Here is a 24,721-nt window from a genome sequence, read left to right as displayed (position 1 = left end):
GAAGTTTTACAGAAGGTTTATTGAGCAACACAACTTAAATAACTGCGTGAGTTCTTACTTTAAGAACTGTACTAGTAGAAAGGTTACAACCTTTCTATGCACTACAACTAGGCCTGACCACACTAGCAGTCCTGAGCTAAATCTCTGCCTCTATTCTCCTCACAGTCTAATCCACCCCCAGAGGCCAGAGGGCTGCTTGCTTCCCCTTTTATACACGACAGTGCTGCCCCCTAGTGGTCTTTCCATTACCCATCACCCCTTCTGTACATACCCATGTAAAGATCACGACAGCGTGTAAAGAAATCGCGACCTTTGAGCCGACTGCTGACCCACACTGCTTCTTTGAAGACATCAGGCAATAAAAGATAATGTACGGATTAGATGAGAGAGAGGAAGTGAAACTCATCGTGATGTGCCTTAGTCAGCTTGTGGGATCAGCCTTGCCATCTCCCCAAAACGTGGGAGAGGGAAGTTTAGATGAAATGAAAGAAGCAATATTGACTGCAATAAGCTACAATAATGGGGACCCACCCCGTAGAAGGGTTAAATAAATCTCGACAGAAGAAAGGGGAACACCCGACTGCCTTTGCCAGTTGCCTCTGGGTACACTTTAAAGGGGTGTTTGGTGAATTAGTGCACTCCAACCTAGATGCCGCCAACTCCACTAAATGGGCAAGAACTTTTGTCTCCCACGCCACAGAGCAAGGCAAGAGAGCCTGTGTTAATTTTGATTCAGCCGAGCTCATGCATAATGAGGCATGGATTCTCTGGTGTTTATCCCGAGTATGGGAACAATCAGTCCAGCAGCAACCACCCCAAACCGAAAAGGAAGCTACCATGCAGCCGATGAGACCTAATCAGGGTCCCGTATGGAGAAATGAGGGTAGAGGGGAACCCCAATACCCAAGAGAACTCTGTTTTTCATTGGAATCAATTGTGTTCCATGTGGTATCGGTGCTAGCCCCTTAACAGTCCGAGAATCGGTCCAGGTTCAGCGCCAGTTTTGCTGTTGTGAAAGTCAACGAATCCTGCTTCGGCATCAACAGGAACAGAGAATCCCGCCCAAGGTCGCCCTACTGACTTCAGGTGTCCTGGGTCGGAGGAGGACGAGTTGTGAGATAGGATTGTTGTTATTGGTCATGAAACAAGGTGCCGGATTTCCTTGTCTCGACGTGGGGCTGAACTGTGTGTGGTAGATTTTAAAATGGTGATTCTGGGATTTCTGCTCCCAGATCCAATGCAGGCAATCTTCATTGGTGCGGGAAAGGAGACAGTTCACAAACCATACACAGCTGGTCGAATGTTGCGGCTCCATTGCATAAAGGGGCATTTCAGGCTTGCCATAAGTTTTAAGGAAGGCAGTATGTTTCACACACCAGCTCGGACGGAGGTATTATGAATGTTTGTGAACATAGGTTTGGAGTTGGGAACTGTATGAAAAGTAAATAGGAAAGGAGATGCCAACTTCACATGTCATCATCAAATGCTCTTTGATAAGCGATATATGCTTTTTTTATGGTGATGAAAAAGTGACTTTTCTAGGTTGGCACTTTTGACATGAAAGCAATGAACAGCGATGTGAAAGTGGAACACTCTTCAGATGCATTGCAGTACATTAGAGCACTGGATACTACAATGTGGTGAATTCCTGACAACATTTTATAAATTCTTTCATGGATGTAAGCATTGCTAGCAAAGCCAGAATTTTGTTCTCCATCCCAATTTCTCTTGCATTGAGTGGCGTTTCAGTGGGCAGTAATGAGTCAACCACATGCTCACATGTAGAGCAGACTGAGCAAGTATGGCAGATTTCCTTCGTTAAAAGGCCATCAGTGAATCAGATGAGCTTTTGTGCCAACCAATGATAGTTTCATGGTCGCCATTGCCGAGAGAAGCTTTCAATTCCAGATTTATTAATTGAGTTTAAGTTCCACCTGTTGCAGTGGTGGGATTTAAACCCATGTCTCGAGAGCATTAGCCTGGGTCTCTGGATTACTAGCCCAGTGACATTATCACAATTGTACAATTAAGTCTCATTATGAATCTTGGCTGAGTTCCAAACTCACAATGAATTTTGCTCGGCAGGAGTTGTTGTCATAGCTGTCCAGGGGAATGCGAATTGGTTAATTTGACAGATTAATGAGCAATTAAGGTCATTTTTTAAAAGTGGATTATGATTTTTTTAAATTGAAGTGCTGTTTGTTGACCTTGAATGATTTATGAGCTTCTTAAAGATTTTCTAATAGTGCTCGACAGTTCTGTATATAGTGTATACTGGATGCGTTCATATTTGGGATATGGGGGATTTAGGTGGGATAAAGGGAATATAGGGTAAGGGGTGGCTTAGACGTAATGTGGTTGGGGAGGGGGTGGGGCAGAAATTATGAGGGTTAGAGGGCTTCACATTGACTTCCAGAATTGGGCCAATATCTTTGGACATGGAGGCGGGCTTTTTAACTTGGCCTCCCCAGCATCATCCCGCCTCGATCTCTGCCTTGGGCTGGGTACAGAAGGCAGCACCCTGACTCCAGTCCATTTACAACTCTCCACAGTGAAAATATCGTGGGCAGGCACTAGTGGTGAGGGGGTCAACTCCCACTTCTAAGATGAAAGTCTGGCCTAGTGAGTCCTGTTGTAAAATCTGTGAGTATAAGGGTATCCTCACCGTCTGAGGATTCAGGGTAAACCATTTCAAACATAGATGAGGAGACATTTCTTCACACAAAGAGTGGTGAGCCTGTGGAATTCATTACCACAGGAAGTAGTTGATGCTAAAACTTTGAATATATTCATGAGGCAGCTGGATATAGCACTTGAGGAGAATGGAATCAAAGGCTATGGGGAGAAAGCAGGATTAGGCTATTGAGTTGGATGATCAGCCATGATCGTGATGAATGGCGGAGCCGGTTCGAAGGGCCAAAAGGCCTCCTCCCTCTCTTATTTTCTATGTATCTATGTATTGATGAGAACATGGTTGAGTTCAGCCGTAATTCCCCTGCATTCATGTAGCCTGCTGATATTCACTGTTTTCAGATATAAAGAGCAGTTTCATAGCAGTGGGTAGGTTGTTGGAGACCATGGGGTTGTATCTTAGCAAGAGTGTTACTTTCAACAAAGAAACAAAGATTTTAAAAAAGGAGCAAATTAACAAAGATGTGCTTGGAATTTCTGTAGGGATTCTCCTGATTTCCTGTTATAATTTTGGTGGAACTCCTCACTGACGTTGCCCTCGAGGACAAAGAAAATCTCCACTGAATCATAAGATACTTACGTGTAGACTCGAGTCTGGTACAACAGTGTGTCCTTGAAGATGATGCTTTCACATGTACATTCAAAGTCGCTGTAATCCACCATGGCACTAATCTTCAGCTCCAGCTCCCGAGTGCCATCTTCAAAAACACTGTGGGCAGGTTCAGGTTCAACCTCTATCACCTGGTAGACACACAATAACAAATTAGGTACACCTAGTGACAAACACTCTTTTTACTGCATGGTTTTAATGTGTTTTCATCTAATTTCTGAATAGACCTTCTGTGCTGAAAAGCCGTGCTGACATAAAACCCGAGGTTAGAGGCACATTTTCAGATGTAAAACAGGTGAAAAATATGATGAATCTTTATAAAAATTGTACGTCTGCGTCAGTTTCCTCCTGGTGCTCCGGTTTCCTCCCAAGTCCAAAGGTGTAGAGGTTAGGTGGATTGGCCATGCTAAATTTGCCTTAGTGTCCAAAAATGTTAGGTGGGGTTACTGGGTTACAGGGATAGGATGGAGGTGGGAGCTTAAGTAGGGTGCTCATTCCAAGGGTTGATGCAGGCTTGATAGGCCGAATGGCCTCCTTCTACACTGTAAATTCTATGATTCTATGATTATAGTATGGAAGGAAGAAGTTCAGAATATATTGAATATAGCACATCAGAAACTCCTTATAATAATAATCTTTATTAGTGTCACAGGTAGGCTTACATTAACACTGCAATGACGTTACTGTGAAAATTCCCTAGTCGCTACACTCCGGCGCCTGTTCGGGTACACTGAGGGAGAATTCAGAATGCCAAATTCACCTAACAAGCACGTCTTTCGGGACTTTCGGGCAGCACGGTAGCATTGTGGATAGCACAATTGCTTCACAGCTCCAGGGTCCCAGGTTCGATTCGGGCTTGGGTCACTGTCTGTGCGGAGTCTGCACATCCTCCCCGTGTGTGCATGGGTTTCCTCCGGGTGCTCCGGTTTCCTCCGGGTGCTCCGGTTTCCTCCCACAGTCCAAAGATGTGCAGGTTAGGTGGATTGGCCATGATAAATTGCCTTTAGTGCCCAAAATTGTCCTTAGTGTTGGGTGGGGTTACTGGGTTATGGGGATAGGGTGGAGGTGTTGACCTTGGGTAGGGTGTTCTTTCCAAGAGCCGGTGCAGACTCGATGGGCCGAATGGCCTCCTTCTGCACTGTAGATTCTATGATAATCTATGATGACTTGTGGGAGGAAACCGGAGCACCCGGAGGAAACCTATGCAGGCGCATGGAGAACGTGCAGACTCCGCACAGACAGTGATCCAAGCCGGGAATCGAACCTGGGACCCTGGCGCTGTGAAGCAACAGTGCTAACCATTGTGCTACCGTGCCGCTTATAATGAGTTTATATTTACATTACGACATTGTTCATTATAAAATTTAGAATAAATTGATTGATGTCTTTCTTGAGTTTTCTGACTTACCGATCACACTTATCCTCAGTTTATCTATGTTAACTCTCTTTCAAATTCCTCCAATATAAAATGCTTAACTTTAAATCCTAGCATGTTCTAACTCTAACTAAACTCTGAAGTCTCCCCAACTCAAGCTCCCCCCCCCCCCCCCCCCCCCACTTTCTTGTATTTATTGGTGCTGTTTGCTGCCATTGTATGTCATATTATGAGTTATTTCAATGTCTTGAGAATATCCTGAGACTTGTATATTTAAACATTTATTGCCAATCTTTAACTATTCACAGGTCCAAGGTATGGTCACGCATGGTGCTGTCTTTAAACAAGGACCCTGCTTACTTACAAAGTTCCTCTCAAGATTTTTTATTCCAGTCTTTACCCTGTGACTCTAGAAAGCATACCACGGCAGTTCCACATTCACCATTGCTCTGCTGAGTGCCTTTACATTACAGTGGCATGCAGGGACATATCACAATATCCTCTACCTAGTCCACCTGAATTCTTTACTGGCTTTATTAGTGTTATGGGTTGGAACTTCCTCAGAGTGGCAATCAGCATCAGATTGCTTCTTTGTAGCCACTTACCTGCACAAAATGTATTCCATGTCTGTACTGCCTGATCTTTCCAGCTGAGGTCGGGAAAATTCTGTTCACCAGGGCCCAGCGTCAAAGCCTAACAGAGTTGGAGTGGAGGAAGACAAGCCCCCTTTTTATTGCCCTAAATGCTGTGAAATAGGTAAGTTCAAAGGTCCTATTGGAATAGACCAGGGAGAATGTAAGGTTATAACGTAAGTGGATAGGATTTTGGCGGGGATGGTGGTGGCAAATTCGTGGTTGGGGGAATGGGGGGAGGTGGGGGTGGGGGAGTCCGTGTGGGTCGGGTGTGTCTTGTGGTAGGGGGAATCCCATGGGGGTTTGGAGGTGGGGCAGACCATGGGGAGTCCCCTGGGATTCAGTGGGGGAGGTGGGGGGAGAGTCCTGTATGGGAATTAGTCTGGGTCTTTAAAGTAGCTATGCAGAAGTCAGAAGAGGATTTATTTCTTCTAACTTTTCTGAATAACTATTAGAATAAAAATTATTAACTAGCTACTGGTGAAGCCATCCAAAGTTAATGATTCAAATCACTTTTTCAGATGGTTCCCAGTGTAGCACAATTGCTCAGAGGAAGATAGCACATCTGGGCAATTGCCATGCAAACCCTTACCTGGTAACATCCATGAGCGATTCCCAAGTGCATCTGTGGGCTCCCCATCACATCTAATGTTGGCGATCCTGGAAGCTGCAACCCATAGCATCCCTAAAGTGCTGGAGGCTATTTGGCCCATTGAGTCTGCACCAGCCCTCTGAAAGAGAACGCTACCCAGGCCCACTCCCCAGCCCGATCCCCATAACCTCACTCAACCTGCACATCTTTGAACACTAAGGGGCAATTTAGCATGGCCACCCAACTAACCTGCACATCTTTGGACTGTGGGAGGAAACCGGGGGGACCGGAGGAAACCTACACAGACTACTCCAATATTTCAATTCCCTTTTATAATATATAGCTCAGAATTGTGCACAATTCTCGAAGTGTGGCCAAACAAAGGTTCTATAAAATCAACAGAGTCGCTGTTTTTGAATTCCAATCCTCTAAAAATGAACCTCAGCACTTTGTTTGTACTTATATGGCTTTGTTAATGTGTGTTGCTCCTTTAAATGTGTACCTAGAGGTCACTCTGTGTTGCTATCTAATTTAGACTTTGATTAATTTGGTTAAACATTTACTGCTGTTACTTTGATGGTTTTTGGATTAAGAACTGTGTAGTACCAAGGACCACATTGAAGTTCACTATCAGGATTACAAGCCTAGGAATATAAAGGTTGAGTGACTAGCACATGGATATAAACAGCACTCACATGCATTGCTTTTAGTTAGTAACCCACCTTTTTCTTGACTGGATGAACTCCACGCCCAGCATCGACCCACTTCACAATGCTCAGCCGATTGTCCCAGTCTGGAACTTGGTCTGCCGTCACTGGGAAGCTGATTTTTGACATCATGCATTTTATTGTTTGTTGGTTGTATGTCACAGGTACATCTGATTTAAATGTCACTGTTATGTCCTTTGCACATCCAGCATGTAGGTGGCCAAACTAATCAGTAAAAAAAATTCAACATAAAACACAGAAAATAGTTCAAATTTAGTTTGATATAAAGAATTCCTCACGATGGAGCGTGTTTGCTGAATTAACTATTGTACCTCCCACTCCCCTTTCAATAGTTACCCGCAGGTAAGCAGGCATAAGTCAACTCCATTGTCGGTGACAAGCCAACAAACACAGTGCCAATGATATGCCAAGACATTGCCAGTGGCTGTGCCAGGTGAAAATGCATTGCCAGACCAACCAACAAACACTCAGCACTTTTCTAAGTTTTCCTTTACCTGATCATTATATCAAAATGAGCAGCAGGTCATAGTTAAACTGAAATCTTCAATACCGGGGCCCCGCAAGGCAGCGTACTTAGCCTCCTACTCTACCCTCTGTACACACATGACTGCGTGGCAAAATTTGGTTCTAAATCCATCTACAGGTTTGCTGACGATACGACCATAGTGGCCGGATCTCGAATAACGCAAGTCAGAATACAGGAGGGAGATAGAGAACCTAGTGGAGTGGTGCAGCGACAACAGCCTCTCCCTCAATGCCACCAAACTTCATTGACTTCAGGAAGCAAAGTACTGTACACACCCTTGTCAGCATCAACGGGGCTGAGGTGGAGATGGTTAGCAGTTTCAAATTCCTAGGGGTGCACATCTCCAAAAATCTGTCCTGGTCCACCCATGCCGAAGCTACCACCAAGAAGGCACAACAAAGGGATCTCTGCAAATACATTCAAATGGCATCGAATTTCACATACACGATTCCCATAGGTCATCCTATTCCCCTTCTGACCTGGCCATACATCCTAATTGGCTCACTTCTCATTCCTTAACCCTGGCCTCTTGTTACCCAGCATCCTTTTCTCCTCCTCTACCAGACACCCCTCCCCCTTCCTTGCCATGCTTTCTGAAATTCTTTGTCTGTGAACTCACTAGAATTAAACTGGCCTCGATCTACATTACTGTAACTAATATTTAAACTTACTATTTTATATCACATTTGTCAACGGTGCACCCCATGAATCTTTCAATGTTTATAGGGGGTTCCCAGGAGCTTGTCAAGGGATCCCCGGGTGTTTCAATATTTTCAGGACACAGCCACACAGAAAAAAAATTGAAAAACCCTATTGTCATTCACCAAGTTGATCATGTATACTCAATTTATTGTATTTCATTGGATTGAATTTGTTTATTGTCACGTGTACCGAGATACAATGAAAAGTATTTTCCTGTGAGCAGCTCAACAGATCATTAAGTACATGGGAAGAAAAGGAAATAAAAGAAAATACATAAAAGGGCAACACAAAGTATACAATGTAACTACGTAAGCACCGGCATCGGATAAAGCATACAGGGGTGTAGTGTTAATGAGGTCAGTCCATAAGGGTCATTTAGGAGTCTGGTAACTGAAATGAAGTTACTGGGAAAAGCCCCTAGTCGCCACATTCCGGCGCCTGTTCGGCGAGGCTGTTACGGGAATTGAACTGTGCTGCTGGCCTGCCTTGGTCTGCTTTCAAAGCCAGCAATTTAGCCCTGTGCTAAACAGCCCCTCTGCAGGGGAGAAGCTGTTTTTGAGTCTGTTCATGCGTGTTCTCAGACTTCAGTATCTCCTGCCCGATGGAAGAAGTTGGAAGAGTGAGTAAGCCAGGTGGGAGGGGTCTTTGATTAGGCAGCGGGAGGTGTAGATGGAGTCAATGGATGGGAGGCAGGTTTGTGTGATGGACTGGGCGGTGTTCACGACTCTCTGAAATTTCTTGCGGTCCTGGGCCGAGCAGTTGCCATACCAGGCTGTGATGCAGCCCGACAGGATGCTTTCTATGGTGCATCTATAAAAGTTGGTAAGAGTCAATGTGGACATGCCGAATTTCCTTAGTTTCCTGAGGAAGTATAGGCGCTGTTGTGCTTTCTTGGTGGTAGCGTCGACGTGGGTGGACCAGGACAGATTTTTGGAGATGTGCACCCCTAGGAATTTGAAACTGCTAACCATCTCCACCTCGGCCCCGTTGATGCTGACAGGGGTGTGCACAGTACTTTGCTTCCTGAAGTCAATGACCAGCTCTTTAGTTTTGCTGGCATTCAGGGAGAGATTGTTGTCGCTGCATCACTCCACTAGGTTCTCTATCTCCCTCCTGTATTCTGACTCGTCGTTATTCGAGATCCGGCCCACTATGGTCATATCGTCAGCAAACTTGTAGGTGGAGTTGGAACCAAGTTTTGCCATGCAGTCGTGTGTGTACAGGGAGTAGAGTAGGGGGCTAAGTACGCAGCCTTGCGGGGCGCCGGTGTTGAGGACTATTGTGGAGGAGGTGTTGTTGTTCATTCTTACTGATTGTGGTCTGTTGGTCAGAAAATCGAGGATCCAGTTGCAGAGTGGGGAGCCAAGTCTTGGTTTTGGAGCTTTGATATGAGCTCGGCTGGGATTATGGTGTTGAAGGCAGAGCTGTAGTCAATAAATAGGAGTCTAATGTAGGAGTCCTTGTTTTCGTGATGCTCTAGGGATGAGTGTAGGGCCAGGGAAATGGTGTCTGATGTGGACCGGTTGCAGCGGTATGCGAATTGCAGTGGATCAAGGCGTTCTGGGAGTATGGAGGTGATGCGCTTCATGATCAACCTCTCGAAGCACTTCATTACGACTGAAGTCAGGGCCACTGGTCGGTAGTCATTGAGGCACGTTGCCTGGTTCTTCTTTGGTACCGGTATGATGGTGGTCTTCTTGAAGCAGGTGGGGACCTCGGAGTGGAGTAGGGACAGGTTAAAGATGTCCGTGAATACCTCTGCCAGCTGGTCCGCGCAGGCTCTGAGTGCACGACCAGGGATCCCGTCTGGGCCCGTTGCCTTCCGAGGGTTCACTTTCAGGAAGGCCAATCTGACTTCGGAAGCTGTGATGGTGGGTATGGGTGAATTATGGGCTGCTGGAGCACCCGCCAGCGGGTTAGAACACATTGTGGATGTGTTCAGCAGATGGAATGAGGCGTATCCGACTACCGATAATAAAGCTGCTACTGTGGTTAAAGTTCTGATGCGGGAAATCATTCCCCGGTGCGGTATACCAACTCAGTTAAGTTCTGATAACAGGCCTCATTTTATTGGACAGATTAAGAGAGAGTTCTGTTCCCAGTTGGGCGTACGCCAGCAGTTACACTGTGTGTACAGACCGCAGGCGACCGGGTTGGTTGAGAGACACAATCAGACCCTCAAAACTAAATTGGCTAAATTAAGAGCAGACACGGGACTGACATGGCTTAAGTTGCTCCCCGCTGCCCTCTTCCAGCTGCGGGTTACACCTGCGGGACCGGCCCGGCTCTCTGTGCCGAGATCCTTTATGGCAGGCCTCTTAGAACTCCCTGGAACCTGCATGTTCCCAGACTGGTTCAGTTTTACCATATGACTGAAGAAATGACCACCTATGTTCTCTCCCTCACTAAGGTCCTCAAAGAGCTCCATCGCCAGGTCCGCGCGGCTCACCCGCCACCGCCCCCATTACCTAGCTCACTTTCAGTGCAGCCCGGTAGTTATGTCATGGTCAAAAATTGGACTCGGAAAAGGTCGGAGCCATGATGGGAGGGGCCCTTCCAAGTTCTTCTTACCACCCCACTGCAGTTAAAGTGGAGGGGCGGAGTGCTTGGGTCCACCTCCACCACTGTAAATTGGGTCCACCTCTACCACTGTAAAAAGGTCAGTTACTAACCTGCCTCCCTTCCCCAGCGCTGTTTTACAGGTGTGAAGCATGATGGGGTGGCTGCGCACCGCCTGTGTAATCTTCGGCCTCGCCTCGCTTGGAGTGACATCGGCGACGGACATGGAAAAGGGAAATATCATCTACATCTGTAACCCCAACCAAACTACAAGGACATTTCGTTTATGCAGAGGTGATGTTCTTCGTGGTCCCCATATACGAGGACATGGTATCAACTGATGGAAAATCATCAGATTAACGGACAATGCAGGACGCATGAAGCAATTGCACTGGTCCCGGCGATGGGAAGGGAACATTGCATGGACATTGCCTTGTTTTTGGAGTACATGTAAATTTGACTTTGGATGTGTTAAGATTGGTGCCATAAAGGTAAAATCCGACCGTCAGGAGAGGGTCGGAAGAGGTTGTGAGAGAGGGGGACTAGAGAGAGGACGGGGCGGGTAAGGAGGGGAGTACAACTAGAAGGTAGGTTATCAGGAGATACACTTAATTCAGACTGAGGAAAACCCGGGTAGTATGAATCTCTTCTACCAGATTTACCACCGCTTGTATGGCCAGGGACGGGTTGTCTGCTACCCGAACCCCGCAGCGGTGTCTAGGTTATTTTCTGTTTCACCGCTTTGGGGCACTCCCCAAATGGTGGTTCATTGTCAGCGTTCCGAGCAACCGCCCGAGCAAGTCACTCTTCCTTATGATCCGGGTTCAGCACCACCGGCTATTTGCCTTTCCCTTCCTCGGGATAATTCCCACTCACAGTATGATAGGCTGCAACGGTGGAGGGCGTACATACCTAACCACTTCACTCCCAATCGAGTCTCCCGGTCGTACGAGAATTGTTTCGGCAGTGACGGGTACGGCTGTTTGCTGGTAGAGGTGGAAAAGAATATAACATTTCTGTTCCCCACCTGTACGGACAGGAGGTGTCATATCACTCAGGCGTCTGGCCAATGCGTTTGTTACAACACCACCTGCGTTCCATTGACCGCCAGCCTCCAGCTCCTTTGTGGCTGGGCGAATGTCTCTCATATCACTGTTGGGACTAGGGCTTTCCGCATTGCTGGGAGGCCCGAATGGGCGTTCCAAAGCTGGATAAACTGGGAGGTGGGGGGGGGGGGGGGTTCCTTGGCGGTCAGCGATAGGAATTATTTTATTTGTGGCCTTACCATCCTGGGAAACGAAACCTTGGGAGCCCTCGGGGCAATAACCAAGGAATTGTCTCAGCTGCGGTTGTTTGCAATGCAGAACCGGTATACTCTTGACTATCTTCTGGCCCATGAGGGTGGGTATGCGCCATAGTGCAGGGCAAGTGTATCATGGGAGTTCAAGACCTAACCGCTAACATCAGTAAATTTATGGATCGCATACGGGATCACCTGGATGGAATGCAGGACCCTGGCTCTTGGGGTAACTGGGGATTTGGAGGTTGGAAGGACTGGTTGATAAATATGGCCATGTATTTAGCAGTGGCACTCAGCTGCATCTTTGTGGGCCTGGCCATCCTTAAATGCATGATGGGTAGAATGCGGGGTGCACTGGAACAGATAGTCGCCCCTAGAATCTTGGCTGTTAGAATCCACAAGGGTGCAGCGGATGATGGAGTGCTGCCACAGGAACTGGAAATGCAGCGACGAATCTTCTTAGATGAGGGGCCGTAGCTACGGATTTAATAGATAGGTTATCATGAAATGATAAAAGGAGGGAATGACGAATGTGATATAAAAGAGTAAGTTTAAATATTAGTTACAGTAATGTAGATGTAGGCCAGTTTAATTCCATGTACTTAATGATCTGTTGAGCTGCTCACAGGAAAATACTTTTCATTGTATCTCGGTACACGTGACAATAAACAAATTCAATCCAATGAAATACAATAAATTGAGTATACATGATCAACTTGGTGAATGACAATAGGGTTTTTCAATTTTTTTTCTGTGTGGCTGTGTCCTGAAAATATTGAAACACCCGGGGATCCCTTGACAAGCTCCTGGGAACCCCCTATAAACATTGAAAGATTCATGGGGTGCACCGTTGACAAATGTGATATAAAATAGTAAGTTTAAATATTAGTTACAGTAATGTAGATCGAGGCCAGTTTAATTCTAGTGAGTTCACAGACAAAGGATTTCAGAAAGCATGGCAAGGAAGGGGGAGGGGTGTCTGGTAGAGGAGGAGAAAAGGATGCTGGGTAACAAGAGGCCAGGGTTAAGGAATGAGAAGTGAGCCAATTAGGATGTATGGCCAGACCAGGAGGGGTATAGGATGACCTATGGGAATCGTGTATGTGAAACTTGATGCCATTTGAATGTATTTGCAGAGATCCCTTTGTCTCGGACCTCATTCGTTTCCAAGGGGTCCAGGAGACTGGTTCTGTGTGTCTGTGTCCCTGAGAAGCGAGTCAAACTTGCAAGTTGGTTAAAATTAAATAATACTATGCCTACAAATCCATCTCGAATTTTATTGAGGCCAGACTGACGGGTTAAGAATTCAATGTTTTGTCACCGTTATATGCTGACAGTTTGGGGAATCCTCTGTAACTATTAACACATTCCAGTAAATACAGAGATATTCGTGGGCTTTCATAAATCAGTCAAAATAAACAACCAGCCATTCAAAACCTTCGCAAACCACTTTAATCTTTGGGTCAGATTCTCTGGCCTCCCCACGGCATGTTTCTGAGCGGTGGGAGGTATTCTGCCGTTGATCTTCTGGTCCTGCCACTGGCAATGGAATTTCCCAATGAATCCATGCCCTGCTGCCGGGAAACCCGCGACGGTAATGCGTCATCGGGAAGATCCTGTGGCATGAACGGCTGGAAGATCTCACATTTTGTCTTTGGATATTTTTTAAAGCAGCAATAGATAGATTAGTAATACATAAGAGTGCAAAGGCTATTGGGGTAGGCAGGAATGTGGAATTGAGATTAATATCAAAGCAGCGATGATCTAATTGAAGGACGGAGTAGATTGAAGGGGCTGAGTGGCCTACTCCTGCTCCTAATTTGTATGTTTCTACATTTGTATGATCATTTCCTTCACAGCTATGTATATAGCCCATGCTGAGCCGGGCAAGCCTTTTGCTCATTTTTTCAGCAGATGAACTTTCAATCAATTTCCTGAGGACACCTTTGTAAATATTGAAACAATTCTGAGAACCTCCTTTAATGTCCTCTCAATACTGATTCAAGACAGTTAGTGTTAATGTTCAAAGAAAGAACACTACTCCATTGGCCCTTGCACCAGCATACAACCTGCTTGCACTTAATGCTAATAAGTGCTGCACACTTTTTACAGAGGCACATGTGAATCAATAAAGAAAATAATATTATTCACCAGATTCAAACTATCAAATAGATTTTGGGGGAAGCCATTTCAGGTTGTGCTGGACAAACCCACATGGGGCAGCTAAACTGGGGATGGAGTACTGTAAATTCAGGTTTACCACATGATTTCCACTGGCTGTCACTTTAGTGTTGGAACCATGGCAGGTGGCCACTCAATTGCCGATATCAACTACCTGCACTGCAGTGCACAAAACTGAACACAGCCCTCAAGATTTGCTCTGTTCAACTGAAATATAAATTCCAATCCTTTATATTGCAGGCTCCTTGAGATGAAGGCCAATGTTTCGCATGTCTTTTTGTGAACATTTTGTGAGTTGGCTTTTAGTGATTTGTGTACATAAGACCATAAGACATCGGAGCAGAATTAGGCCATTCAGCCCATCGGGTCTGCTACGCATTCAATCATGGCTGAACTGTTTCTCACCCCCATTCTCCTGCCTTCTCCCCATAACCCCTGATCCCCTTATTAATCAAGAACCTATCTATCTCTGTTTAAAGACTAACAGTGACTTGGCCACCAAAGCCTTCTGTGGCCATGAGTTCCACAGATTCACCACCCTCTGGCTGAAGAAATTCCTCCTCATCTCAGTTTTCAAGGATCATCCCTTCAGTTTGAGGCTGTGCCCTTGGGTTCCAGTCTCTCTGACAAGTGGAAACATCTTCTCCACATACACTCTATCTAGGCCTCTCAGTATTCTGTACGTTTCAATGAGATCTCCCCTCAACCTTCTAAACTCAATATTGAGTACAGACCCAGAGTCCTCAACTCTCCTCATATGACAAGTCCTTCATTCCAGGGTTCATTCTTATGAACTTCCTCTGGAACCTGTACAATGCTAGCACGTCCTTCCTTAGATACAGAGTCCAAAACGGCTCATAATATTCCAAATGGGGTCTGACCAGAGCCTTATACAGTCTCAACAATACATTCCTGCTCTTGTATCTTAGCCCTCTCGATATGAATGCTAACATTGCATTCGCCTTCCTAACTGTCAACTGACCCTGCATGTTAATTTAACATTTGTTAACATGTTAACATGTAAACTTAACTTTCATTGCTCCTCTACAGATCTCAGTTTCTCATAATGAAGGAAGTATTCTGATTTGCCATCCTCATACATGAAGTGGATGGTCTTACACCCCTACACAAACTTCATCCGCTGGGGTTCTGAGAGGGAGATCCTGTGATCTGGGGAAATATCCAATGGGTTTAAAGAAGGATCTGGTGAAGGACCTGATTGGTATAAGAGACAGGATCTTATTCTACTTTCTGATCAGTCCTCTTGCCTGTGGTTGCCATAGTGCTTCTTCTACCTCTTTTCCTCTCGCACATCTTTTCAATTGTTGACGCAGAGTGAATAATTTGCTGGCAATATATCATACTAGTGGGTGGTGACTGGTATCAATGTCAACAGGGCAGTGGAAAATGTAACTGGCCAAATTTAGAGGTAGTGATTCAGTGGCGTGTACTTTCACAGTATACAATTCAACATTATTTCAAGCATGCTCTACTGCACTCTGGCCTCACCCCTGCAGTTACCTGTGGGGAGATGTTGAGCTCGCTGATGTCTGAAAGCCACTCAAATCGTACACTGTCTGCTGTACTTCGATTGGTCATTGTGAAGGTTTTTTGATGTGGTTTGCCAATGTGGCAATCTCCAAATTGAATATGGTCCATGTGTGTTGCTGGGATGGATGACAATAAAAACATTCTCAATGTTGTCCTTTATCCAATAACCAGACTGCTAAGAACTTTTGTTTTAAGAGTTTTTAAAAAATCAGATAATACGTTTAATGTTTTGATCAGATAGAACAGTATGAATAATTGGATCAAGTAATTAGACAGAATTTGGCACAAATAGTTGTAACTGAAGCGTGAAGCTTTGAGAATGCACTGAAGTGGCAGCACTCCACAGCCCAAGTCTCTAGAGTTGGACTTGAACCGACAACTCTCTGATATAGAGACAAGAGTGAGACACTGAGGCATGACTGACGCTTAAAACACAACTATAATAAAAACAGGTGGAAACATTAATGGTAGATTTTGTCACATCCTATTAAAATCATTGGGGGGAATTTTCTGCTGACATTGTCTGATTTTCCCCGCTATGTGCTGTGTGTGTGTGTGTTTGTGTGTGTATATATGGAGGGGGAGGGGCAGTGGCCCTGTGGTGGTGGGGTTGCCCATGGTTCTTCTTGGGGGGGGGGGGGGGGCGGGGGGGGGGAGGGTGCAGTGCCCCAGGATGCTTATGAGGGAGTCCGGAGTAGGGGGGGTGGGGGGTTGGCTTGTGGGGATTGAGTAGGGTGGCCCAAGGCTCATGGTGATGGGGGGAATATTCCCCGGTACTTGTGGGGAAAGAGGTTCTTTATATCCATGAGGTGGGAAGGTGGGGGGAGGGGAATATTATTGTTTTAATGCAGATCACGGTGCCCTTTAAAACAGGTTCTCCAATCTCTGTGGAGCTGCTGTTACTGGCTCTCTCAGGCTCCAACCTGTCACCATAATGGAGAAAACCATGCCCCCAAATGTTCTATGCACAAAGAATCTGGAGGGAACACTTGGCTGTACAGATGAAGAACTACACACTGGTTTTCTCACCCCAACCAGCTCTCTCTTGCACAGTGGAAAATTCTGCCCATAGGATGAGGACTGATCAACAGAAAGTACTTCTTTTAACTAATGGCCTCAATTGGATCATGGTGGGGAGCCCACCTGATTCCTTCCCCACCACGTTAAAAATTGTAGCTGGGGCAGGTGGGCCAGCAGATGGCACAGTGCCCTATTTTAATCAGTCCAGCCTCCTGCTTTCCCATTTATAAGAGGCCTGTAAAATCCAGCCAAAGTGTCAGGGAAACAGGAGAATCTTTCTGTTACAGCCGAGCAGCACACAGGCTATCAACGGACTAATGATCTCCTCTGCCGTTTATTGAGGCCAATTCACAGCTTCTCCTTGACAAATGGCAGAGCCAGATTGCGTGAGAAGCATCAGCTTGAATCATGCTCAATCCATGCATTAACCTGCACTGCAAAGCCTTTCCTGATCCTGCACTTCCACTCTCAAAACTAACTGAGTGATAGGGATTTAGAGCAAAATATCTACAGGGTCCTACTTAGGCAGAGCTCAGTATAGGTCACACACACAGTAGATAAGGTGCAATTTGAAGATGGTGTGAACAGCAGCAACAGTGAAACCCAAGGACACTGTGAAATAATAAAATTTATGAACCAACGTGTGTGCTGCTGATGCAACCACCAGGCAGACTTCCCTCCAAGGAACAATATGTAATATAGGTGAAGGGATCAATTAAGCAATGTTAGTTTTGGATGGGTACAGGTGCAGAATACATTAAGAAGCCAAGATCAAAATTTCATTTTGTGAAACCTGGCACATTAATTGTTGGTGGCATGGTTTCTCATGATTCACAGTCATAATAGTGTGTCAGAGTGTTGTCCGTTATGTTCTCCCTGTGTCTGCGTGGGTTTCCTCCGGGTGCTCCAGTTTCCTCCCACAAGTCATCCAGCAGAGGGCAGTAGAGCGGAGCTGTTGATTGGCTGTTGCGGTGACAATTTGCATCAGTGCATTGCGGTCACTGCATCCAGAAAGTGTACCTGAGCAAGACACCCTAGGTGTTCAAGTGAAGGCAAGCATCCAGCAAAGGGCAGTAGAGCGGAGATGCTGATTAGTTGTTGCGGGGAAAATGTGCATCAGTGCATTGTGGTCACCGTATCTTGAGGGTGGTTTGCGGAGGAGCTGTTGTCAAGCGACAGTAAAGATCATGAGGGAGACTCGAGAGCAGGTAGAAGTAGAAAGAAGTTGAACCGTGACGTCACAGCCTGCAGGTAAGTAATTGGCTGGTGACTGGTAAGTAGTTTTTCTTTTCCCTGAGGTGTTATCGTGCGGGGCGCAGTGGTTGCTGAGTGAGTGCTTGCTGAGAAGGGGAGTAAAAATTTTAAAAACTTACTGTTGGGAGTTTCCAGCTGAATCCGGTCAGAGTGAGGACAGAGTGACTGCTGGGTAAGTAGTAAAGATTTAAATTGTTTGCGCAGGCCCGTAACAGCTGATTGCTGTTCTCGTGTGGTGTGCAGTGGTTGCTGGTTAAGTGTTTTATATTTACCTGTAGTTAAGTTGGGCAGTTTCGAAACCCTAGACACTACACTTGAAGTGTCCCCCACCCTTCCACCTCCTTTAACCGAAGGGGTGGAGTGAATAACAGGTAAGCTCTTTCTTTCTTTCTTTTTCTTTTTTTATCTAGAGGGGATGGCAGGGAAGGCAGTGCAATGTTCCTCCTGCAGAATGTTTGAGGTGAGGGACGCCGTCAGCAACCCTGCTGATTTCACCTGTGGGAAGTGCACCCATCTCCAGCTCCTCAGAAACCACGTTAGGGAACTGGAGCTGGAGCTGGATGAACTTCGGATCATTCGGGAGGCAGAGGTGGTCATAGATAGTAGCTTCAGGGATGCAGTTACTCCGAAGAATCAAGATAGATGGGAGACGGTGAGAGGGGCTGGGAGGAAGTAGTCAATGCAGGGATCCTCTGTGGTTGTTCCTCTCAGTAACAAGTATACCGTTTTGGATACTGTTGAGGGGGACGACCTACCAGGGGCAAGCCACGGTGAACGGATCTCCAGCACTGAGTCCGTCCCTGTGGTTCAGAAGGGAAGGAGGGAGAGCAGGAGAGCAATAGTTATTGGGGATTCGATAGTTAGAGGGACAGATAGACGGTTCTGTGGCAGCGAAAGAGACTCACGGATGGTATGTTGCCTCCTGGGTGCCAGGGTCCGTGATGTCTCAGACCGTGTTTTCAGAATCCTTAAACGGGAGGGGGAGCAGTCACAAGTCACAGTACACATCAGTACCAATGACATAGGTAAGAGACGGGATGGGGATTTAAAACAGGAATTTAGGGAGCTAGGGTGGAAGCTGAGAGCCAGGACAAACCATGTTGTCATCTCTGTTTGTTGCCGGTGCAACGTGCTAGTGAGGTGGGGAACAGGGAGAGAGTGCAGATAAACACGTGGCTGCAGGGATGGTGTAGGAGGGAGGGTTTCAGGTACATGGATAATTGGAGCACGTTCTGGGGAAGCTGGGACCTGTACAGACAGGACGGTTTGCACCTGAACCAGAGGGGCATCAATATCCTGGGAGGGAAATTTGCTACGGCTCTTCGGGGGGTGGTTTAAACTAATTTGTCAGGGGGCTGGGAAAACGAGCTGTAGTCCATAAGCCAGTGTTGAGAGTAATGAGGTACTGAGGAGTGTACCGACAGACAGAAAAGTGGGTTGAAGTGTGTCTACTTCCATGCAAGGAGCATCCGGAATAAGGTAGGTGAACTTCGAGCATGTATTGGTACTTGGGACTACGATGTTATGGCCATTACGGAGACATGATTAGAACAGGCACAGGAATGGTTGTTGGAAGCTCCGGGGTATAGATGTTTCAGTAAGAGTAGGGAAGGTGGTAAAAGAGGTGGAGGAGTAGCATTGTTAATCAAGGATAGTTTAACGGCTCCTGAAAGGCAGTTTGAAGGGGATCTGCCTACTGAGGTAATATGGGCCGAAGGTAGAAATAGGAAAGGAGCGGTCACATTGTTAGGAGTTTTCTATAGGCCCCCAAATAGTAATAGAGATGTGGAGGAAGAAATTGCAAAACAGATTATGGATAAGTGTGGAGGTCTCAGGGTAGTTGGCATGGGTGACTTTAACTTTCCAAATATTGATTGGAACCTCTATAGGTCGAACAGTTCGGATGGGGCAGTTTTTGTACAGTATGTGCAGGAGGGTTTCCTGACACAATATGTGGATAGGCCGACAAGAGGCGGGGCCACATTTGATTTGGTTCTGGGTAATGAACCGGGCCAAGTGTTAGATTTGTTTGTGGGAGAGCACTTTGGAGATAGTGACCACAATTCGGTGTCTTTCACTATTGCAATGGAGAGGGATAGGGCCATACGGCAGGGCAAGATTTATAATTGGGGGAGGGGTAATTATGATGCGATTAGGCAAGAATTAGGGAGCATAAGATGGGAACAGAAACTGTCAGGGAAAGGCACAAATAAAAAGTGGAGCTTGTTCAAGGAACAAATACTGCGTGTCCTTGATAGGCATGTCCCTGTCAGGCAGGGAGGAAATAGCTGTGTGAGGGAACCATGGTTCACAAAAGAGGTTGAATGTCTTGTCAAGAGGAAAAAGGAAGAGTTATGTAAGGATGAGAAAACAAGGTTCAGTAGGGTCACTTGAGGGTTACAAGGTAGCAAGAAATGAGCTGAAAAAAAGGGCTTAGGAGAGCCAGGAGGGGACATGAGAAGTCCTTGGTGGGTCATATCAAGGAAAACCCCAAGGCTTTTTACTCTTATGTGAGAAATAAAAGAATGACCAGGGTGAGGGTAGGGCCGGTCAAGGACAGTAGTGGGAACTTGTGCATAGAGTCAGAAGAAATAGGAGAGGCGTTGAATGAATACTTTTCTTCAGTGTTCACATAGGAGAGGGGCCATGTTTTTGAGGATGAGAGTGTGATTCAGGCGGGTAGGCTGGAGGAGGTAGATGTTCTGAGGAACGATGTATTAGCAATTTTGAAAAACCTGAGGATCGACAAGTCCCCTGGGCCAGATGGAATATATCCAAGGATTCTTTGGGAGGCAAGGGATGAGATTGCAAGGCCTTTGGCTTTGATCTTTGGGTCCTCGCTGTCCACGGGGATAGTGCCAGAGGACTGGAGAGTGGCGAATGTTGTTCCTCTGTTCAAGAAAGGGAATAGGAATGACCCTGGGAATTATACGCCAGTTAGTCTTACTTTGGTGGTCGGTAAGATAATGGAAAAGGTCCTGAAGAATAAGATTTATGACCATTTGGAAAGATGCAGCTTAATCCGGGATAGTCAACATGGATTCGTGAAGGGTATCACAAATTGCCTCACAAATTTGATTGAATTCTTTGAGGAGGGAACTAAGTGTGTAGATGAAGGTAGAGCAGTTGATGTCGTATTCATGAATTTTAGTAAGGCGTTTTATAAGGTTCCCCATGGTCGGCTCATGAAGAAAGTAATGAGGTGTGCAATAGAGGGAAATTTGGTCAATTGGACAGAGGATGGTGGTGGATGGAAATTTTTTAGACTGGAGACCATCGGTGTACCACAGGGATCAGTGCTGGGTCCTCTGCTATTTGTGATTTTTTTTCAATGACTTGGAGGAGGGGGCTGAAGGGTGGGTCAGTAAATTTGCTGATGACACCAAGATTGGTGGAGTAGTGGATGAGGTGGAGGGCTGTTCTAGGCTTCAAAGAGACATTGATAGGATGCAGAGCTGGGCCGAAAAATGGCAGATGGAGTTTAACTCTGATAAGTGCGATAAGTACCAAAAGTTCATTTTGGCAGAAAACAATTGAATGTGGATTACAGGGTCAACGGCAGGGTTCTGAGGAATGTGGAGGAACAGAGAGATCTTAGGGTTCATGTCCACAGATCTCAGAAGGTTGCCACTCAAGTGGATAGAGCTGTGAAGAAGACCTATAGTGTGTTAGCGTTTATTAACAGCGAGCTTGAGTTTAAGAGCCGCAGGGTTATGCTGCAACTATACATGACCCTGGTGAGATCACATTTGGAGTATTGTGTGCAGTTTTGGTCACCTCATTATAGGAAGGATGTGGAATCATTGGAAAGGGTGCAATGGAGATTTACCAGGATGCTGCCTAGTTTGCAGGATAGGTCTTATGAGGAAAGGTTGAGGGAGCTAAGGCTTTTCTCTTTGGAGCAGAGGAGGATGAGAGGCGACTTAATAGAGGTTTATAAGAAAATGAGGGGGATAGATAAGAGTGGACGTTCAGAGACTATTTCCTCGGGTGGTTGGAGCTGTTACAAGGGGGCATAACTATAGGATTCAGGGTGGGAGATATAGGAGGGATGTCCGAGGTATGTTCTTTACTCAGAGAGTGGTTAGGGTTTGGAATGGACTGGCTGCTGTGATAGTGGAGTGGGACACTTTAGGAACTTTCAAGCGGTTATTGGATAGGCACATGGAGCACACCAGAATGACAGGGAGTGGGATAGCTTGATCTTGGATTCGGACAATGCTCGGCACAAAATCGAGGGCCGAAGGGCCTGTTCTGTGCTGTACTGTTCTATGTTCTAAGTCCCGAGAGACGTGCTTGTTGGACAGTCTAAATTCTCCCTCGGTGTACCCGAACAGGCGCTGGAGTATGGCAACTAGGGGATTTTCACAGTAACTTCATTGCAGCGATAATATAAGTCTACTTGTGACAATAAAGATTATTGTTATTATTATTAGTGAAGAGAAGAGGAAAATAGGATGGTATATATAGATCAGTACTCCAATATTCCTCACTGGTAAAAGGGTTTGCGTTTCACCCTGTGATGTATTGTTCCCACTCCTACCTTAACTGAGAAGCAATGTGAGTTGCTAATGGAAGCGATCTTTTAAAGTGTAAATTAGAAAATGTATTTGGCCAAAAATTGGAATATGTACAGAGGTACAATTTTCTGATGACATGCTTTTGACAATTTGATGTCCTTGAATTCCATAAAACTGAAGTTTTACTGTTACCTGCAAATGCAAACCCTGAAATCTCTGACTTCCTTTTATTTATTCACATGATGTAAGCATTGCTGGCAAGATCAGTAACAAAAACATCTTTCTAAAGTTTACTTTCAAAAAAATTTAGTTTAAAGGAATAAATCATGGCAGGACAGCTCCAAGGTATGGTCTGTTCCTCTTGCTCCATGTGGCAGGCTGGGGACAGTTCCAGTCCCCAGGGTCAGCATGTGCTGGAAGTGTCTCCAGTCACAGCTCCTGGAAGCTCGAGCTTCAGAGCTGGAGCGGCGGCTGGAGACACGGTGGATCATCCACGAGTCGAAGAGCATCGTGGATAGCACATATAGAGAGGTGGTCACACCGCAGGCTCAGACTCCAAAGGCAGGAAGGGAATGGGTGACCACCAGACAGAGCAAGAGAGCGAGGCAGGTAGTGCAGGAGTCTCCTGTGGCCATTTCCCTGCAGAACAGATATACCGCTTTGGATACTTTTCAGGAGAATGGCTTCTCAGGGGAAAACAACAACAGCCAAACTTGTGGCACCACAGTTGGTTCTCCTGCAGAGGGGAGGGGTGATAAGTGTGACAGTGCAATTGTTATAGGGGATTCAATTGTAAGGGGAGTAGACAGGCGTTTCTGTGGCCGCAAACGAGACTCCAGGATGCTATGTTACCTCCCTGGTGCTCAGGTCAAGGATGTCTCGGAGCGGGCACAGGACATTCTGGAGGGGGAGGGACAAGAGCCAGTGGTCGTGGTACACAATGGTACAAACGACATAGGTAAAAAAAGGGATGAGGTCCTAAAAGCAGAATACAGGGATCTAGGAAGGAAGTTAAGACATCGGACCTCGAAGGTAGTGATCTCAGGATTACTACCAGTGCCACGTGCTAGTCAGAGTAGAAATGACAGGATATATAGGATGAATACGTGGCTGAAGGGATGGTGTCAGGGGGAGGGTTTCAGATTCCTGGGGGATTGGGACCAGTTCTGGATGAGGTGGGACATGTACAAACTGGACGGGTTATACCTGGGCAGGACTGGAACTGATGTCCTCGGGGGGCTATATACGAGAGTGGTTGGGGAGTGTTTAAACTAGTGTGGCAGGGGGATGGGAAACGATGCAGGAAGTCGGAAGGTAGTAAAACAAGGGCAGAAACAAAAGGCAGTAAGAGGGAAAGTGTAAGGCAGAGAAGCCATAGTCAAAAATCAAATAGGGTGACAGTACAAGGTACAGTGACTGAGGGGAGCTCAGCGAATAGGCCCAGTAATACTAAAAGGAATAAAACGGGAAGTAAAAACATTAATGGTAAGCAACGCGGCAGGTTGTTACATGAAGATATGGGTTCAGCAACAAGGAAAATTAGGAGAAATGTTAAGAGGAAAAATAACTTAGGAGAGGTTACTGATCAAGGAGTTAAGATTCAAAACAGAGGTATAAATGCCAACATAAGTGTACTTTACCTGAATGCTCGTAGTATTCGGAATAAGGTAAATGAGTTGATGGCGCAAATCATTGTGAATGACTATGATTTAGTGGCCATTACTGAAACATGGTTAAAGGATGGTCACGATTGGGAGTTAAATATCTGAGGGTATCAAACTATTCGGAAGGACAGAATGGATGGTAAAGGAGGTGGTGTAGCTCTGTTATTTAAGGATGACATCCGGGCAATAGTAAGGGATGACATCGGTGCTATGGAGGATAAGGTTGAATCCATTTGGGTGGAAATCAGGAATAGTACGGCGAAAAAGTCACTGATCGGAGTAATCTATAGGCCACCAAATAGTAACATTATGGTGGGGCAGGCAACAAACAAAGAAATAACTGATGCATGTAGAAATGGTACAGCAGTTATCATGGGGGGTTTTAATCTACATGTCGATTGGTTTAACCAGGTCGGTCAAGGCAGCCTTGAGGAGGCGTTTATAGAATGTATCCGCGATAGTTTCCTAGAACAGTATGTAATGGAACCTACGAGGGAACAAGCGGTCCTAAATCTGGTCCTGTGTAATGAGACAGGATTGATTAATGATCTCATGCTTAGGGATCCTCTAGGAAGGAGCGTTCATAATATGGTGGAATTTAAAATACAGATGGCGGGTGAGAAAGTAAAATCAAACACTAGTGTTTTGTGCTTAAACAAAGGAGATTACAATGGGATGAGAGAAGAGCTAGGTAAGGTAGACTGGGAGCAAAGACTTTATGGTGAAACAGTTGAGGACCAGGGGAGAACCTTCCAAGCGATTTTTCACAGTGCTCAGCAAAGGTTTATACCAACAAAAAGGAAGGACGGTTGAAAG

The 24,721-nt window shown here is 45.9% G+C and overlaps 1 protein-coding gene across 1 annotated transcript in view; it reads right to left on the bottom strand.

Moving 5' to 3' along the window:
* The window catches only part of hydin (HYDIN axonemal central pair apparatus protein), a 1,604,351-nt gene that overhangs the window by 285,099 nt on the left and 1,294,531 nt on the right, over window positions 1-24,721 (bottom strand). Inside the window, exons 66-68 of the mRNA XM_072518656.1 lie at window positions 15,418-15,563; window positions 6,623-6,832; window positions 3,272-3,432 (exon numbers count right to left, since the gene is read on the bottom strand). Of these exons, the coding sequence (XP_072374757.1) occupies window positions 3,272-3,432; window positions 6,623-6,832; window positions 15,418-15,563 (517 nt within the window). The remainder of the gene's footprint in view (window positions 1-3,271; window positions 3,433-6,622; window positions 6,833-15,417; window positions 15,564-24,721) is intronic.

This window comes from Scyliorhinus torazame, chromosome 10, assembly GCF_047496885.1.
Source record: "Scyliorhinus torazame isolate Kashiwa2021f chromosome 10, sScyTor2.1, whole genome shotgun sequence".
In the NCBI taxonomy this organism is placed as follows: Eukaryota; Metazoa; Chordata; class Chondrichthyes; order Carcharhiniformes; family Scyliorhinidae; genus Scyliorhinus; species Scyliorhinus torazame.
Note: the sequence above shows the minus strand (reverse complement) of the source record. Positions and strands in the feature narration are given on the sequence as shown.